Here is an 18333-nt window from a genome sequence, read left to right as displayed (position 1 = left end):
TTAGCCAAGCTGCATCTGATCACAAGCGCTTCAGTTTTAATGCCTCAGCATCTTTCTTGTCAAGTTCTTCATGACAGGTTCAGACTTCAAGCATGTTTCCTCCATACTCAAGGAAGAAACAGTCCTTCTTTTCAAAGTGTATTTATAAAGCAGCATTACATCAGGACTCTCAACATTACTATACAAACTTTTCTTGTGAAATATGCATTGTGCACCATTATTTTAGTCTAATTTCTCTCTCTAACCCCTTTAATACTACATTTGTGTGCCCTTTGTTCACATTAACAAATCAAAATAGGTGGTGAAAAAGAAATCTATCAAGAGAAAAAGGCTAAACTAAAATACCTTCCCTATCTGAAGTGTCAATCTCTTCACATGTAAGATATCAAAAGAAATTTTATCTTAATTCTTTTTCCACTAACATCATCATAGATAGAAAAGCACACACAGATGCAAAAATCTACTTCTGAAACTAGATATTGGATTTTCTGTAATCCAAATAAATTGTGACAGATGCCAGCACTTAATTTTGTAATTTTAGGGAAAATACATTTTATTTTTATACTTGCAGCATTTGTGCAAGGAAACCTGCACTCTGTTGGTGCACAGGTTGTGCTAAAGCACAGGTACTTTTCTACTGAAATGAAGAAAGTACCTCTAAGTAAACTTATAAAAATATATCTTTAATTCAGCAGTAGTAAGTCACATGCTAAAAGTAAAAGTGAAAAAGATGGTATTTCCCCACATGAGATGAACTGAGATATTCATGGCAAAACAAAAGCAGCACATACATAGGTGTGCAAAAATATGACCATTGACTACACCCCAGAAAAGTAAGAACTGATTATTGCACAAGGCGAGCAGTGCAGAAATGTCACCATTACCAACAAGGACCAAGTGAAGTGGTGTAAGATAAAAAACAAAGATGGGATAACATACTTAACAGGAAACAAGCAGAACTGGGAACACAAATTGTAAGGTAAAAGAGGAGAAAGGACTCCACATTGGTTCCAGAGATGCATTTACTGGGGCATTATTACAACCAATAACAATTCCAAGACCCGTGGGATGCAGTTACAGCTTGTCCACAATGCGGATTCCTACGCTAGTACTAAACTGAGCTCCAGTCTGGGCTTATCAGATCAGTCTGGACTGATATAAAATTGCTTGAGTCAGTCAGGGTTTCTCTCTGCTCCTTCTAGGATGCCTTGACTTCTACAAACAGCCTGAACAAAGCCAGCTAAGGCTCCCTGTACTTAACATAACATAGTCACGTTCCTACACGAGTTTCTCCCCCCAAAGAAATTTAGGTTTTGCAGTTTGAAATTACAGGTTTGAGTTTTGTGCCTTTAATTTCCCAGTACTGTTCTGATTGGTATATCTTAGATTCATTTGAGAGTACGAATGCAGATCTCTGTCAGTTAAATCCTCCTCCCCCAAAAAAAAACCCAGAACTAACACCAGCATCTGCTTCTCTGCAGAGCAAGTAAACTGGCACTGGAGTTTAAAATCCAGTATCATTCTAAGGTTTTGTAAAGTAAACACGCAACACAGCATGTGAATTGGTTACTACTGACCACAAAAAATACTGGATAAGTAATATAACCATGTATTAAGTGATGTCTACACTGAAGTGTAGCACGGTTAGCAACTACCATCTAAGTTCTTGCTTGAAGAGCAACTGCACAAAACTTTGAGGCTTTGCTGCCCTCCTGTTACCTGAGGGATCCTGTCCATCAGCCGATAGGGTAGCAGCACTTTTACTCCTAGCTAGGGAGGCCTGTGTGGGGGCGAGGAGGCGACTGATTACGCTACTGTCCAGAGGACTGAGCTGGGAGCGACGAGCTAAATGACAGGAACAAATGAAAAAGGATCCAACATGAAATCATATAATGGAAAAGACAAGCAGTACCAAGCAAAGGAACACTGAGCATTTTGTCGCAAATTGTAACAGTTTTGGAAGAACAGCACTGAAGTCACGGAGAGGGAAATCCAAACCAAAAGTACAGAAGGGTTAAACACTGCAATCTCTTATGTTGCACGTCTCGTTCTTGGCTTGCTTAATAGTAGCAATTTTAATGTGCAGAAACTGGCATATGTACAACAGAAGTGAATGCTGAATTCAGTCAAAGTATGAGAAGTTTTTGACTGAGCTCTTCAGAGCTACATTCTCTGGATTGCAGGAAAGGCTGTTCTGACACATTGAACAGAAGACTTGCAAGTCAAAGCGAGCACTTATCATCAGGCATCATCTGCACACACAAATCCACATGGACAGCACCCATCTTTCTCCCATACAGGAAAGGTTCTGAATCAGAGTGTAATTTCCACTGTTGGCAACAGCTGCTAAAAAGGAAAGTTTCAGAACTGTTAACTCAAAGGGAAAACGTGTCAGAGAAGGTGCTAGTCTTCAGCTTTAGGAAGAGTTCCTAAGGAAGAGGTTATTTGTAACGTAGTGGGGAATACACAGACCAAAAGAGATTGAAGTGAGAACAGGTTTCTTCCTTCATTTGCATGCACAAGGTTTAGGCCAGCAGCAGGAACAGAGAAATTGCTTTTAAACTGAGGAATGAAAGAGAGCTTAGAAAGCAAAGGTAAGATTTGACTAAGAAGTGAACAGATCAGTGACATTTTTACCATTTCTTACATTTAAACCTACCAGCGTTCAAATACATCCCTCTCTTAAGTGGAGAGATGTGTTGTTATATGCTTGCAGTGCCATTTAACAAAGGCCTCCTTAGAGGATTCCTTTTTTGTCTTAAGGGAAAAATTTAACCTTTACCATTTACAATTTTATCTTTAACACTGAGTAACTAAAAAGCCATTAAAAAGTTTCACCAGAAAACTAGTGAAAGTAAGCCTATGTAAACTTTACTATGAATGGCTTTAAAAAAAATATTCAGTTTTATGAAACAACCACCTGGTTTTTCTTCCTTTTTCACTTTTTCTAGTTCTGCAGAGGATTGGGGTTTACTACTCATCCTACTCAAAGATGTGCTCCTCTTCTTTTCTGTTCCTCCTAGAGACCAAGCGTAAGGAAAATTATTTTTTAAAAGATACATAAATATGTGATTTCCTAAATTGCCATCCCATGCTTTGCTTCTGCCAATCAGCTAAAAACATCAATCTATCACTATGAAGCACTGTTTTCTCATGAGCTAAATGATTTGGCTACCACTTGTCTACTCTCCCCCCACCCTCCCACTTTTCAGAGGAATAAGGTTGGTTTACAGAGACAGTTACCCAACATCTGGCACTGCAATGAGCATAACAATATCTATGCCACAGTGCACAGACCACATGAATGCCTGAATGAAAACAGTCACAATGAAACTGGGACATGGTTTAAAGTCAACTTCAAATATCCCATTTACTGCCTCCCAGTTCTCAAAACAAACTGGTTTCTAGGACCTTTCTGTTCCCCCTGCGAACCTTTGAGTGCTGACTGCTGGGAATGCAGAGGAACTTTGTTATTCAGTCTGTTTAATGAGGCACTTCTCTTTGTGGTACCTAGAAGTGAAAGCGCATGGATTAATTATGCTGAAAAGCCCAGAGGTCCCCTCCAACACCTGCCCCACTTCCTTAAGATAGAGAAGAATGATTAAGTCACTTTATGATACTGAATTCTTCAGAAGCAGCAAAACTGGATCAGGGAAGAATCACTTTATATAAAGCATTATTTCTTATATTCTGGCATATTACTGATCACAGCAGCAGGATGTCAGTCACAACAGATTCTTGTTTGACCTACTGAGGCCATCCTTATACACCTTTTAAAATAAATGAGAATTTTAAAAGGCTATTGCTCACATTCTGTATGAGTGAGCTCAGAATTAACACAGAACACAGCTGATGAAATACTCCACTGATCCAGGGACAAGCATCTTCCTCTCATTTCTACATTCTTCTCCTCTACCTTCCCAAGCACACACACACACAACAGAAGCAATCTGGTTAATTCTGAGACTATATTTTCTGTCCCCTGAATTTACCCATCCTGTTACCAAACAGCCATTTCTCCCTGAGCAACAGATCAAGAGCACAGGATTGCTCTAAGTCAACCTCTACATCCTGACCACACAGATCACTTGGAGTCCTGTCCAAATTTGTCGTATTTCAGGCCACCTAAGAATTCTTCCTCCAAAGTGACTAAGGATTCACAAAGGATTTCAGGGTATGACAGTAAGTTTGAAAGTAATCCCAATTAGTTGATAATTAGTGACTTCCTTTGTTAGTAGCTTAATTTGTACTTTACAGACCTGCTTCTGACTCATACTCAGAGCTGAACCCTCCAGACACATCATATATAAATATAATTTAAAGTCACAAGCAGCCTCCAGTGACTCAGAGCCCCTGCCAGTACAGATATAGTCACTGATTTCCCTACCAGGCACACAGAGTATGAGCACAAGTTATAATGCTGCATCACCTTCCAACGTGAACCAGTGAAAGCACCTTTAGCTGTGTGGCTGTGTCAGGAATTCTTCTGGCACAGCTCGTTTGATCAAAGGCTGCAGATTAGCAGAACACTGCAGTACAGACCTAGTTGAATCTGGTTTTGTATTAAACAGCTTTTAGCTTTTTCATGTTTTTCATCATTTTGTTAAAAAAAAAAAAAATCCAAATCAAACCCCCACACATTTGGAATACAGTCAGGCTCCTAGGAAACTCTGGGAAGATTCCCCACAAGGAAATCTCAGGCTAAAACAAGCTGATATGTGCTCCTACAAATGATTTTTATTTATCTTAACAAGTAGATTAGGACAATTTCTTGTGTTTCATAATTATTTTTTTTTCGATTTCCAGCAGGTTGATTGCCCTCTGCCCCATCCCAATACATTCTATAAATCATGGTAGAGAGGAGACTCACATGCACAAGTTTAGCAGAATGGAAAAAACCAGAGAACTCTCTCATTCTCTACATGCCTGCTAAGACTAGTTGTGTGATGCACATTTTAAACATGACACGCTGCAGCCAGGAGTTTCGTTCACCCCAAAGATGCAATTCAAAGTGAGACTGGAGGCCACAGAAATTGGTAAATGATCCATCTCTAGAGTGCAAACAGTTTCAGAAACCGTTAAAAAAAAAATAAGAAAACAGAATTGGCCTGGAAGCAACTATTCCCTGGTAATCACTGGAACAGAAAATAACCCAGAATGCTTGCAAGCAGTGGTGTGCACTAACAGCTTAAGAAATACATAATTTGAGTATCAGTATCAAGATTACACTAAATTATTGGGCTAGGAAGCTGTGTCAGAGCTGCACACTATGGTTACAATCATGATAGAACTCCAGGTCAAAGCAACACAATCTCCTCCCACCCAAAAAGAACTCCCACAGGTGACATTATTTTTCATGCATCCTTCTCTATTTAGTTAAAGCAGAATTCTAATACTAAAAAGAAAGTGTGTCTACAGAGTACAGGCACACCAGAACTATGTCAAAACTAAGTTGATTTTTTCCTTTCCACAGGCAATCAAAAGACTGAAGCTGTCTAACAGAACAAGGCAAAGTTTATTTACGTACTATTTCTACTTTGCTGAAATTTTAGGGTGGGAATTAAGGCATGCAAACCTGTAAAGATGATGGGAAGTGATTTGTGAATCAATCATTTATGAAGATTTGACTTTAGTAGCACAATTACAGAAATGAAAAAATAAAAAACCAGCAATTTTTACCGTTACTCTTCTCCTCTAAGAGAGGTCACATCAACTGGGTCAAAGCCCTCAACAGTCAAGCTGGATTAACAAATTGCATGAAATGCATTTGAGATCAAAATATGAAGTGAGTCACACAGCAAGGGAGGAGGGAGGACATCATTCCACCTCCTGTCTCCTCCCCAGCCCCGGTTCAGCAGTACCACACACACACACTTACTTCGATCAGAGGCGTTTAAAAGTGCCGCAGACGACGACAACCGTTTGTTGACGGCACCTTCTGCCTGTTTGAGGTTGGCTGTGGACGTGGAGCGTTTGCTGCCTGTGGAGAGAAGGGCTGACTTTAGAACTCACCTTCATACCTGAGGAGGAACCTTTCACACGTTGCTGAGAGCTCACTCTGGAAGCATTGCATCCTGAAAGCTACTTTCACTTCTGCTCAACGAGAAACAGAAATGATTTTGTTTTCCTTTGAACAGACTTGATACCATTAGCACCAGTTGGAACATGCACAGAAAAGGCAGAGTTTAGTGGAGTTGTGCCAAGATTTCATGCACATGTATGCAAACAAGGGATTTTTAAACCCTGTGCTCCTAATGTGTAAAGACAAAAGCTACTGAGGCTGTGTGTCGTTACTAGACTGGTAAGAAACAGAGAATAACAATAAAACCTGAAATGCAATAATTTCTTTCTTCATTCTTTCCACACAGGTATGTCAAAACAGTTTTTCAGTCGCTAGTTAATAAACCAAACCAAACCAAATTATTTTGGAGGGATAAAATCAAGTCCTAAGGAAAGGCAAGAAAGCATTCCTGATTACTTCCCAAGGGTTTCTGTAAGTATTTTAGAAATTTCCAATTTTTCTCTAAAAGCTATTCCTTAAGTTCATGTTTCCCATCTATTTTGCAACTCTTCTGAAAATGCCACAAGAAGCATTCTTTTTTGTATGTGTATATACACAGACAGATATATACACATAAATCACATCTCGCGTGGCAGAATTGCAAGTTTATTCCAAGTCAGATAAATAATGGTATTTTAATTTCAAATAATGTGCTTTCAGGATGAACACTATTCCAGAGTATAAAAGCCTTGGAAAACCACGTACCTGTTGCTATAGAAACTCACTGAGCAGAAAACATTAATGCACACAAAGTAGTGCAGATCAGGTTAACAAACACACAGAATTCTATACATCAAACACAAATAATCGATTTCACTGTCATATTGGACAGCAAAGATGATTAATCTGAACTCATTAGGGCAGAAGTACCAAAGGACAAAGCAGCACTACTCACCACAGAGGAAGCATCTTTTCCCTTTGCCAGCAAGCTACAACAGCCCCTTACAGCCAGAGCCAGCACATAAGGATTGCTATGGACAGCCCTGAGGGAAGCTCTTGGGACACTGAACAAGAGTAAAGTCTACACAGGATAAGAGGGAGAAAGGGAAATCTACTGCATCTAGTTAAGAAATGAAGAGCTGAGCTTAGTGGATATTTTCCCAACATAACAAGAAGAAAAAAAAAGAGTAGTTCATGAATGAAGCCTGAGAGCTGGGATAACTAAACAGCCTTAAGAGGTTTTATATACGAAAATCAGGAAACACATAATTCTCGTATTTGGGCGTTTTGGAAGGTAAAGGCTTCCCCCTAGTGTCTGCTCTTAAAAGGAAATCCAGTCTCCTGCTTGAACTCAAGAGAGTCCAGGGCCTGCAAACATCATGGACACTTCACACAAATTTCCTTTGGTTCAAACTAGGACTTCAGGACTTGCGTGACATCTGAGATTTGCTCTATCACCTACTGAGACCCAGATGGCAAAAAGTGAACTTTGTCTTAAGAAAAATTATATTGAACAAAGTTAATTCTTTTCCACCAAGGTTGCAAGTTCTGGAGGCAGGCTGTGCTGTTTTATAAAGATATAAGAGGCGATACTTCTACTAGAGAACTCAAAAGAAGAAAGTACTGGCTAAATATGACTGTTTGGACAAGGAAAAAAAATCAGTCTCTATATTTTAGGGGAACAAAGGGCAGTGGTGAGAGCATGAGCTACTATCTCAATTGATGCCTTGACAGAAAGAAATCTAATTGGTAAAAGGTGCTCATACAGATATTTGAGTTTTCTTTTTCCAGAAAATTTGAGTTTGCATTAATTGCTTAAGATATTACGAGGTCAGTGCTTTTTTGATCAATACATCTGCAAATATATGATCAGACAGCCTCAACTTTTTCTCTACCTCACCCACAGGACAGTTCCTACAGACTTTAAAGATTTGGATGATTCACTAGAAAAAAAGCTTTAGAAGACAGACAGGATATTCTCAAGTCAGTCAATCTGGTTATGTAGCTATTTACAAAATAACTTTTGAAAAAGTATCTCAAATATCTTTCTTTGGGGAAAGTTAGAAAACTTCCCTCATGGGATTTGAAATGGAAGTAGCAAACAGCACTCAGTCCACATGATACCAGACTTCTGTATTTTCCTAATGGAAGAGGGAAAGTGCAGCAGCAGAGCCAAAGAAAGCACAGGGCTGCCATGCAGGAAGGCTTGAAACTGGGTAAGGAGCTTGGACACATCGTGTCTTAATAAAATCACTATGAGAGTGAGCAGCTTTCAACCCTGGCTTTTCACAGGGTTTCACTGAGAGAGGGAGCTGCAGCACAGCCTATTTGAGCTTGGATGAAATTAGGCTACACAAAATAAGATTAGCTGTCTCTCACTTCCCTCCAAATTTCTACTAGGACGAGGAAGCTCTTTATTTAGAAAGGAGAGGCTCTGGCAGCCCCATTTCTATTCTAGTAGCACATCTCCACTCCTGAAGCACCTGAATGTCCAGTTCTCCTCAGCAGTCACCACTAAACTGCCTCATTTACCAGGGTTCTGTCATCAAGGATGCTTTATTACACAGCCTGGCCATTTCTCTTGGCAGATCCACACCCTGCCTGTTTCATCTGAGCACTGACAGCAATGTCATCAATGTAACACTTGACTCTGGGGCTTTCATCAATTTTTAAATTTCAGACCATCAGCAGGATCCTTGCTGCGGTCTCAATGAATCACACTCTGTACATCCTATAGAACAATGGCTGGGGAAATGTTCAAATTACATGGGTTTCACTTTTCAGAGCACACTGTATGACCCAAAAGCTCTGCTCTACCAGTCAATATTCCTAAATATTACTGTTGACACAGCCAGTTCATGGAAGACATGTCTGATTCTGTATTTTTTTTGCACAGAAATACAACAGACAAGAAAGCCTTTTGTCCTAAGATGAATATGTGAAATCTGTTCCCCCAATGGCTCTCATTTCAAGAAATGGGGCTTAAATCCCAAATCTGCCACAGAAACTGATGTGGAAAAATACTATTGTATTGAAATTTGCTCCAGACATGCTGCTAAAGACAGTGCACTACTCGGCCCCAATGATGTAATGCAGCAGAGCTTATATGGTGTCATTTTTCAGAGTAAAACAAAAGGTAATTGTCTTTCCTGCAATTACGTAAATATAAGGTAAAATGGACCAAATAAGGATTTTTTTAGAAAGTCAGCTGGACTTAAGTATCCTACATGGCTTGGGAAGATTTTTCATAATAATTACCTGATGGGCTCTCAGAAAGTTAAAAAGAATTACCCTGAAACAGGAATAAATATGAGAAGTGTAAAACCAACCAGGGTTTCACATTATCCACCTCATGTATGAGGACTGCACGCTTGAAACAGTAACATAAAATGAAATACAAATTTAAAACAATGTGGAAGCTACAAGGGTTTGACTAAGACACTGCATTATCTGTTTATCTCCATAGCAATTTTTTTTCCAAATTGGTGCCAAGTTATCCAAATTGATCTATTGTAGCTGAACAATCTGCTCCTCCTCTTGCTACATTATGATGCATAAGTTCCAGCTTAAGCACCTATTATTATATCAGGAGTGTTTGTGTTTGAAGACATTTTATCTTACATGTGCTTCAGCAGCACTGAAGATCTTCCTTCACAATAAAAAGGACAGACAAGGTTCATTTCCTCACATCAATTAGGAGAGAGCAAAGAATGTTATTTTATGTTTTTTACTAAGTTTAGACTTAAAATAAGGTAGGAAAAACCAGTGATTTCTTAAACATGTAAGGCAAATGTGATTTCCCAGTTTCAAGGTTAAATGATAAATGCTAACGTGGGATACAGCAACTGGATCTAAATACGTATCCAAGGAACACATGTAAAACAGGTAAGCCAATCCAGCCAAACTGGCTAATTTTGGAGAAAATTAGGGATTTGTGCTGTGCGAATAAGAGAAGAGAGAAGTTAGATAAAACAGACATGCTTCTACTGTGTTGCCAGAATAAGCCAGAGTAGTTAAATCATACTCAGTCAGACTTTCATTGCATTTTGGAGTCTCACTTGTCTCTGTTACAGAACAGCTGCATTGCATTAGTAATGCTGTGGGCATGCACAGATTGTCAGGACTCAGATTCAGCTGGGTCTCAGCTGAGAGTTATCATCATCTCCAATCAGCTACAAGAAATAATTTTGCTTATTGAACATATAGCCTTGACAAATATATCAGCGATTCAAAGCATTTCTATGAATGGCTCAGTCTCTGCTCTGGAAAGTGCCAGAAATCCAATGAAAACACATTTAATGTATACAATTATCTTTAGATAATTGGACAGATCTGATTTTGCAAAACCCTTCATGGAAAAAGTATCAAACTGCACAAAGGATTCATTCCCTTTCAGCAAAATACCATTTGATTTTGCAAATGTTACTTCAATTGCTGGTAAAACAAAGCAAGAAAACAAACCAAGCCCTACCATGTACTTTTTGCAAATTAGGCAGCAATGAAAAGATTTGAAATTGCCTCTTAAAAACCCAGAATAGCGAACTAATTTTTATTCAAATACTTGCCCCTAAGAATTTCTCTTCTCCTACCCACACTGTATTCAGCAATCTTAAAAAACCCAAATACACACATCCTGCCCCTGAAAATTCCCTCAGAATGCCATGACTTAAGCTGTAGTTGAATTAGCTGGGAGGGATAGTTAAAACAAGGAGGGCTGCCTTCTACTTAGGGATCACATTTGTTGCACAGCTGGCCAAGATCCAGGAAAAGATCTACAAGAAGCTAGTTTTCCTTAGTTTCAGAAAAAGAAGAACTCAAGTTTAAAAGGTTAGTAGTAAGTGTAAAACAACAGAAAAAGAACATTTTAGAAATCAATACCACCAGTTCCACCTTCATCTGTGCTCTGTTGTTCTGTAGAAGAAGAAGGTTTGTAAACTAAGTCACGAGGTCAAATAGTAAAAAATGCAAGTTAATCGAAAAATAACAATAACATGTCAAAGCACTTTCAAACGTTATAAACACACACTCAAGTTGACAGAAGATGACAGTACTAAAACAAACTCAGTACAGTTCCATCAATACAGAAGATCTGCTGAATTGAAGCATTTTTTCTTTTATTTTATTCCTTGACAATAACTTAAGTTACTTATTGAGAGGGTCTTCCAGTCAGGTAGTGAGTGAAAAGATCTCTTCCAATGCAATCCTGATTTGCTAGTCTGATTTTAGAATGTTTACAAGCAGAAACAGTTAATTGTGTGGAACAGGAAATGATCTGAGCTCAGACTGAAGAGTGCTAAAACACATCACTTAATCCAGAATAGAACCCGTGCTCTGAGAAGCTTGGGCAGTGCCCACTGAACCTCATTACCCATGACTGGGCATTCAAGCAATCAGTAAGCATGCTGTAGCTCTAAGGGTGTGTTTAAAACATGTTAGATGTGATATTACAATACAACTAGGTTGGTTGGTTTGTTTGTTTTTATCACTAGTCTTAATACTCCATTACATGTACTGTATTTGAAGGACTCAGAATTATTTTAACATTATACATTACAATTCCCCCTATCTGAGGGTTGGGGGCTGGCAATGCAATTCTGTCAGGTCTTGTATTTCCCACAGGGCTTCTCTCTAGCTCTTCTCAAGGTCAAAACCAGCTCTAAGTCTGAGCAGCATTTCAGGGCAAGCACAGATATGATTCTTTCCCCATTAGCTACCCGTAGATCCTGCTTTAAGATCCAAGACAGTAAAGGATGCCCAGATCCCTACGAACAGTGCTGCATTTGCCAGTGTTCACATATAATATTCTGTGATTTTAGGCCTACTAGAAAATGTGCTGCTTACCTGTTTTACTTTCTGAATCTGGAGTTACAGATCCTCCCCATGACCATCTCTTCTGCCGTGTTTCCAGCCGCTGATTCCGCTCCAAGGTACGATGCATAACTGCTTCATATCTCTCCTATCAAACAACATCTCTAAGGAGCTGTAACCATGAAGCACAGCTACACCAGAGAACAAAATACGGACCCACCTCCCCTGTATGATTTATGTTTTACCTACGCCGTCTGATTAACAAGCTTTTGTTAAAGAAACTATCATGTAAAGAATGTTGAGGGGCAATTAATGGCTTCAAACCACTGCAAACATGATTAGGTTGAGCTAAACCACAGATAATCTATTCTACTCTTTACTTAAAATAGCCACCAAACAGATTTCCTATTCAGTAAACAGCACTACTTATTTTCTAAATAGGGATGAACCCCAAACTGAACAAAAGTAATTGCTTACCCTCTAAACTATTTATATTCTGAAGTTATTTCTAAAAGGTGATAAGAATTCTCATTATAGAATAACAAACAGAAGTTATCTGTATTTTCAAAGAACTATACAAACACTGACCCAAGTCTTAACACACATTAGGAGACATATGATGAAACCAGAAACAGCAAGACAAAGGCAAAACTGCAAAAAAAAGACCAATCAACTCCAGAATCAACTCAGCAACCACTGCTGACAGGACAAAGGGGGTTGAAAGAAGCTTTTGCTCCTGTCTCACAACTAGTAACTGCTAACAGAGGAGCTTCAGCTCTTGTGCATAACGATGAACTGTAAGACTGTTTCTTGCCAGCCAGGTTTCCACACGTGTCAACAACAGATTTGTCTTCTGAAATAGTTACATCCCAAGTGATCTTTTGAAGCAGTATTTACTGCTGATACACTGCAGTGAGATGCCAAGGGAACTCATTATCCAGCCACTTCTCCCTCTTAAAGACACAACTTTCACCTTCTTTCTACACCATTTCACAACACAAACTAAAACAGTCACAGTGAAAAACAGACAACGTAAACTTGGAAAGAAAGGAGGAGGATTCTGCTCCCCGACAAAAGATAAAACTAGAAGTTTTTGTTTGAAATACAAAGTTTTGCTTCCCCTCTGTTAGAGAAACCTGAACTAGAGTGCTAAAGGTGCCAAAGTACCCAGACATTATGTAATCTGTATTGTATTTCCAAGGAGGTACCTGCAGCACAGTAATTCTTCAGTCATAGTTAAAGACAGAGGCTTCACTTTAATAACAGAAACAAATTCAAGACATCAATACAGTAAGTTGCACAGATGTACAGAATAACTGAGTAGCTGTGACAAGACAGGTATCTCAATCCTAGACATGGCTAGTGGTCTTCAAGACTCTTAGGCAGAGAACCACTTCTTCCACAGTATTTGCTACTGTGCTGCTGCTTCTACTCTTAAGAAACATGATTAACTAAATGAGACTTGGCTGAATGTAAACAATAACGCTGAAGGCTATGCATTTTTTATATACTCCTATCTACTAAATTTACAATTGTAGATGGTATCTTGCTGGCAAAATTGACCTAAGATAGCTTAGCTTCTTTAAAAGTGATTTCTTTCTGCAAAGTAAAGATCTGTTTTCACTTTCTGGTTGAAGGTACAGTTTACAGGTCAAATCCATACTGTTTTCTCACCTGCCAGGTTCTTCATGCATAAATCTCTACGTAGAAGGTCATCTCCAGGGACTTAGTAAAAGACAAGGTTAACAACAATCAAACTCATCAGCTAGTTCTTGCCTTTCTTGATTATTCACCCAGGTGGCCACTTAAAACATATCCACCATCCTCAAGATAACATGAATAAATGTAATAAATGTAAAGGTGACACTCTTGAAGTAGAAGGGATGCTTTTTGCATAAAGTAGTTGCTTAAAGAGATGATGCAGCACTGGACTGCAGTCACAGCCCACCCAAACATTTCTGTTCTCCAGCAATGTAAGCTATTCCATGAAGTTCAAATGGAATATCAATCTGATCACACCCAGGAGCTGATTACAGAAAACCAAATACCATTGTACTGCAAGTCAAAAAGGGTAAAGATGGACTGCTAGAACAATGTAACAACAGCTGGACTCCAAGGGAGCAGCCAGCCAGGCTTTCAGGTTCTTCCCCAGTGACCCACAGCAAGTTCTTACACCCAGCTTACAAAAGTGTGGATGTGTGATGCCTCCACTGCTGACACCCTGGAAATGAACCCTCCCAGAACTCCCATCACATTTCAAATGCACTAGCAGAGCTACTCATCAAAAGGGATGGAATAACTTCATGTATTTATTCCTGCTTTCAGCTTCTGTCCATTTGCAATGAGCCCCAGAAATCAAATACTGCTTTGCTGGTCCGTGTGCAGTCAGAGCAAAAGCAAAGAGCCCAGTGACAACAGTCACTACACAGTTCAAAGCAGCAAATGGTAACTACACAGATAACATCAGCAACTGCTCATCATATAGTAATGAGCTCTAATTTAGAAGAACTGAAAGAATGGGAGACTCTCAGGCCACATCAGGGCTCCCAGGAAGCAAGACACAGAAATAAGAGAAGTCTAAGACCTGTCACCCACACTGATTAACAAACAGACTCTACAAAATGCACTGAAGGAATGTAGAAATCTGGGAATACAAGGTAGGGTTTTTGGTTGTGTGAAAAATAACCAGTGGCCAAAGAGCAGCCACAGCTCCTGAAGTCCCAAGTGCTCCAAGTACAGCTAAAGCTGTATGGGGAAGGAGGGCATATGTCTACACAGTCCATTATACTGATGTGGAAAACACTTTCATGTTCTGATACATTCACCACTTCCACAGTTTTCGATTTCCCACCACTTCAGACCATGATAATGTAGAAAATAATGAAGGAGTTTCTTAAGAAGTATAGAACTTTGACATGTTGTACCTTTTCCTCCTCTATTTTTTGTTTCCTCTTTTCTTCTACTGCTGCCCTCCGTTGTTCTTCTTTCTGCTTCATTTCTTTTAGCTTTCTCTGCCTTTCTTCTAACTGTTTTTCATACTGGAGTTTTGCTTTTCTCTCCTTTTCAAGGATTTGTGTCTCTTTGGCAGCTGTAAATTTTTAAGAAAAAATGAAAATCAAATTTAACCATTCACTGATGCTGCAATGCAAGCTATAGGCAAAAGACTACCCAGGCAGAATTATTACCACTTAAAATGAAAACACACAGCAAGATGAGCTCACAGAGCTGGATAACAATGCACGATGACATTCTGTCCCCAGGTTAGGGTGGAATCAGAACCTTGCCTTACACTACACCTTACTGTCTAGACAGGATTATCAGGATAGGCATATTCCCTGTGTTAAGCACATACTTTTCTTGTTAACATAATAGTGCAGTCTTTGCAAGAAAGTAGTAAGTTGAGAATCAATAGCCTGAATTTTCTGTGTTGCAATTTTCCTTTTTTTTTTTTTTTTTAGAACAAAATATATGAAAGGATTTAAAGCACTGAGAGACAAGATGAGAAAACCCCAAGTTCCTGCATCTGAATTCAAAATAGTTCTCTCACTGTTCTCTGCAGTCTCCACCAAGGAACAGCTGTGTGCAGTTTAACAGGAAGCTCCAGGTTCTGTGACACAAAGCTAGTGGCTGAATGCAAAGTGTATTTTCCATGGCTAGACAGATGAAATGAACCAAGAGACCAGATAATTACACCAACAATGCACAGGCAGTATCTACATACAGAGCCCCCAAAATATTTCTGGATTGATACGTGTTTTAGTCCCACCCTCTCCCCATATTAGGATAATACAATCACTCCTGTTGTTGTGGGTCTTTATTTTTATGTTAACAAACAAACACACGGGTCTGAGAGACACCACTCCCCTCAAGCTGGGAGCTCCAGACCCAGGACTGCAGGGCACACTGTGACCCTTTCATCTCTGACTGCACACACATGCACTGATCCACATCACAAACAGCATAAAGCTGGGCAAGACTTTTCTGCTGTTCTCTGGGTCTCAGATTCCCTGCTAAGAAAAAGTGTATACTGCTGACACTTCAATCCAGGAGTCATTTTAGTGTGCTGGGAAACAAGGGAACCAGTGTTCAAGGCAAACAAGCCATTCAACTAACTAAATCCTTTTTGGTTTTCTCTGAATTGGCATTACCTAAACCTCAGTCTTCAGGGCTACAGGAAGCAGTTTTAAGCTAAAAGTTTTATTTTCAAAAGTGTTTTTGTTGAGGATTTCAATAAGAAATTGGCTAAATTTTCTTGGTGGTCACTAAGAAACGGAAGGTCAGAAGTCACACAGAGCTTCAAGAAGCTAAAACTCCCTGCAGCATTTTCCTCTCAAATCAAATACTTCTTCATTCAGGTTCACGGATGGTCACTGATGTAAGACCAAAAGTAGACCTTGTTTCTTGTCCCCAGCAAGCTGGAAAAAAGTGACTGAACAAGGAATAAGTTATTCCTTTATCACAAACATTTAAGAAAACTGTATTTTAAATGAAACATGAAAATACCATGTTGCTTTTCCCGCTCTTCTCTACGCTCCCTGGCCAGTCTTTGCCTTTCTTCTGTTCTTAGAGTGGAGCCATCTATCACTGTCATAACAAAAATTGAAGACATACAATTGTTAGTCATTTTGAACATTCAAATTTAAATAAAAAGTCAAAAGTCTTTACTATCAAAAGGAGAATGAAACTTCCTGAGAGATGCATGTACCACAAAATCACTGCACACTTCATACAGAGATTAAAGTTGTCATCTGAAAAATTCATAGGAAGCTAAACACCCTCCTTTCCCCCACTTTCCATTCTCTCACAACAACCAACCCACTGTTTTTAATAGGTGCAGGAGAAAGCAGACATCATATTAAAGGCTCAATGTGTACAGTCAAAGGAAAGACTAAGCAGTACCCAGATATATGTGAGAACATACCCTTATTCCAAATTCAGCTCTGATCCTCACTCTTTTACATGCTAAATTCCATGAACAAGAATTACAGGAATCTAGGAAAATTTAACCTCAGAACAAATTGTTCACCTGTCACAACCAATTCAGAGCACTGCAGGACAGCTCGTTTCCAGGCTAAGCAGAACCAAGACTGCTTAGATCTTTTCAGGTATAAAAACTTGAATTTCAGCAAGAAGTGAACTGGTAGGTGTTGCCCAGTGCTCAAAACAGTAATTTAATTTTGCTGTTATGCTCACTGAACTCTGAGCCAGTCAAGAGCAGAAATCTGCCATGAAAACCAGACTTTTAATGAATCTACCAACCATCTACCAGGTGGCTCTGGCCTCTGATGCCTCCTGAAGAAAGAGCACCAAACTCCTTTTTAAAATACGTTCTCTTTTTTGCCTACTAACTCTCCCTGGTGAACCCAGCACTTCATGAAGGGTAATGACCAACAATTGTACCTGGTTTAGTTGCTGTCTTTATTGAGGTCTGGACTGCAAGAGGGCTAATGCCACTTTGGCTTCTTCTTTCTTCTGCTATGGCTTGGGCTGCAGCAACTGTGAGAAAGAGTCATTCCATATTAAGAAAAGCTCCACAACTGAAACTCAATAAGTAAATATCTAAAATACATGAAATTCCATTTGAGGTTGCCGATCTTTTTATTAAATAACTAACTGGGGGCTGCTTAACTTGTAAGGAAAAACTTGTCAAGTGAGACCTCAGACCTGGTACAGCTTTTCTTTTTAAAAAACCACAGTTACAAAACCTATGTTTTAAAATGTGCAGCCAAGGACTATAGTTTCAAAAAGATCAAACTTATTATATAACTATTCTAAGACAAAACCAAGTATTTAGCACAGTTACAAGTCTGACTTACACTTACTAATAAAAACTCTTTGCTACCACATGTGCATTTTTGGGCTGGATATACTTATGTAATCCATTAGCACTGGCAGAATCATATTCTGATGAGACCTTAGCAGGGAAAGGTTTATGAAGACCTGTCATTACTTGATCACATGAAACAGAAAGTGGATAAGCTGCATAAAGTGAACCATTATGGGATGCTTACACTGTACTTCTAAAACTGGATCTTCAAAAATAAATTTTAATTGTAAATTAGACTCCAAAACTGTAATTTGAGCATTCATTCACCTTATTCAGGTTTCAGCAAGGTGAGCACAGTGGCTATGACTCGCAGTTAGTAATACAGAAAGGAAATGCTACCAATATTAATGTTGCTAAAATAATGAAACCCATTAAGAAGTCAGAGAGACTAATTTACTGTATCACTTTCCACAGATTTTCTTTATTTTAGTGTCAACTTTCACTAATCATCTTGCAGGGTGTGAAGGTGAAGTGGTATAGGGAGAGCAGGCAGGGCAACCCGTAAGACAGCATTACCCCACTTTCCTGCACAGCTCAAATGGGAATGTTCTCACACAGTGACACTTTGTTCTCACCTTGGCTGACAGACACTGGGAGCTCAACTTTGCTCCTAAGAGGAGCCCAACTTCAGGGGATGCAAGAGAACACATCACACAACCAACCAACCAGAGAAAGTCAAGGCCTGTTTTACACAGAA

General features: G+C 39.2%; 1 protein-coding gene across 9 annotated transcripts in view; it reads right to left on the bottom strand.

The window, feature by feature from the left end:
• The window catches only part of MAP7D3 (MAP7 domain containing 3), a 45361-nt gene that overhangs the window by 14754 nt on the left and 12274 nt on the right, over window positions 1–18333 (bottom strand). For 5 of the 9 annotated variants that reach the window (XM_027645153.1, XM_027645154.1, XM_027645155.1 and 2 more), the window contains exons 2-10: window positions 17210–17305; window positions 16313–16393; window positions 14734–14897; window positions 11843–11957; window positions 10880–10912; window positions 5879–5980; window positions 3412–3510; window positions 2921–3019; window positions 1720–1845 (exon numbers count right to left, since the gene is read on the bottom strand). In XM_027645153.1, the coding sequence (XP_027500954.1) occupies window positions 1720–1845; window positions 2921–3019; window positions 3412–3510; window positions 5879–5980; window positions 10880–10912; window positions 11843–11957; window positions 14734–14897; window positions 16313–16393; window positions 17210–17305 (915 nt within the window). The remainder of the gene's footprint in view (window positions 1–1719; window positions 1846–2920; window positions 3020–3411; window positions 3511–5878; window positions 5981–10879; window positions 10913–11842; window positions 11958–14733; window positions 14898–16312; window positions 16394–17209; window positions 17306–18333) is intronic. The other 4 variants (XM_027645157.1, XM_027645159.1, XM_027645161.1 and 1 more) reach the window with 4 other exon arrangements.

Source organism: Corapipo altera, unplaced genomic scaffold, assembly GCF_003945725.1.
Source record: "Corapipo altera isolate COAL_440 unplaced genomic scaffold, ASM394572v1 65, whole genome shotgun sequence".
NCBI classification, from domain to species: Eukaryota; Metazoa; Chordata; class Aves; order Passeriformes; family Pipridae; genus Corapipo; species Corapipo altera.
This window is presented reverse-complemented; position numbering and strand designations above follow the sequence as displayed.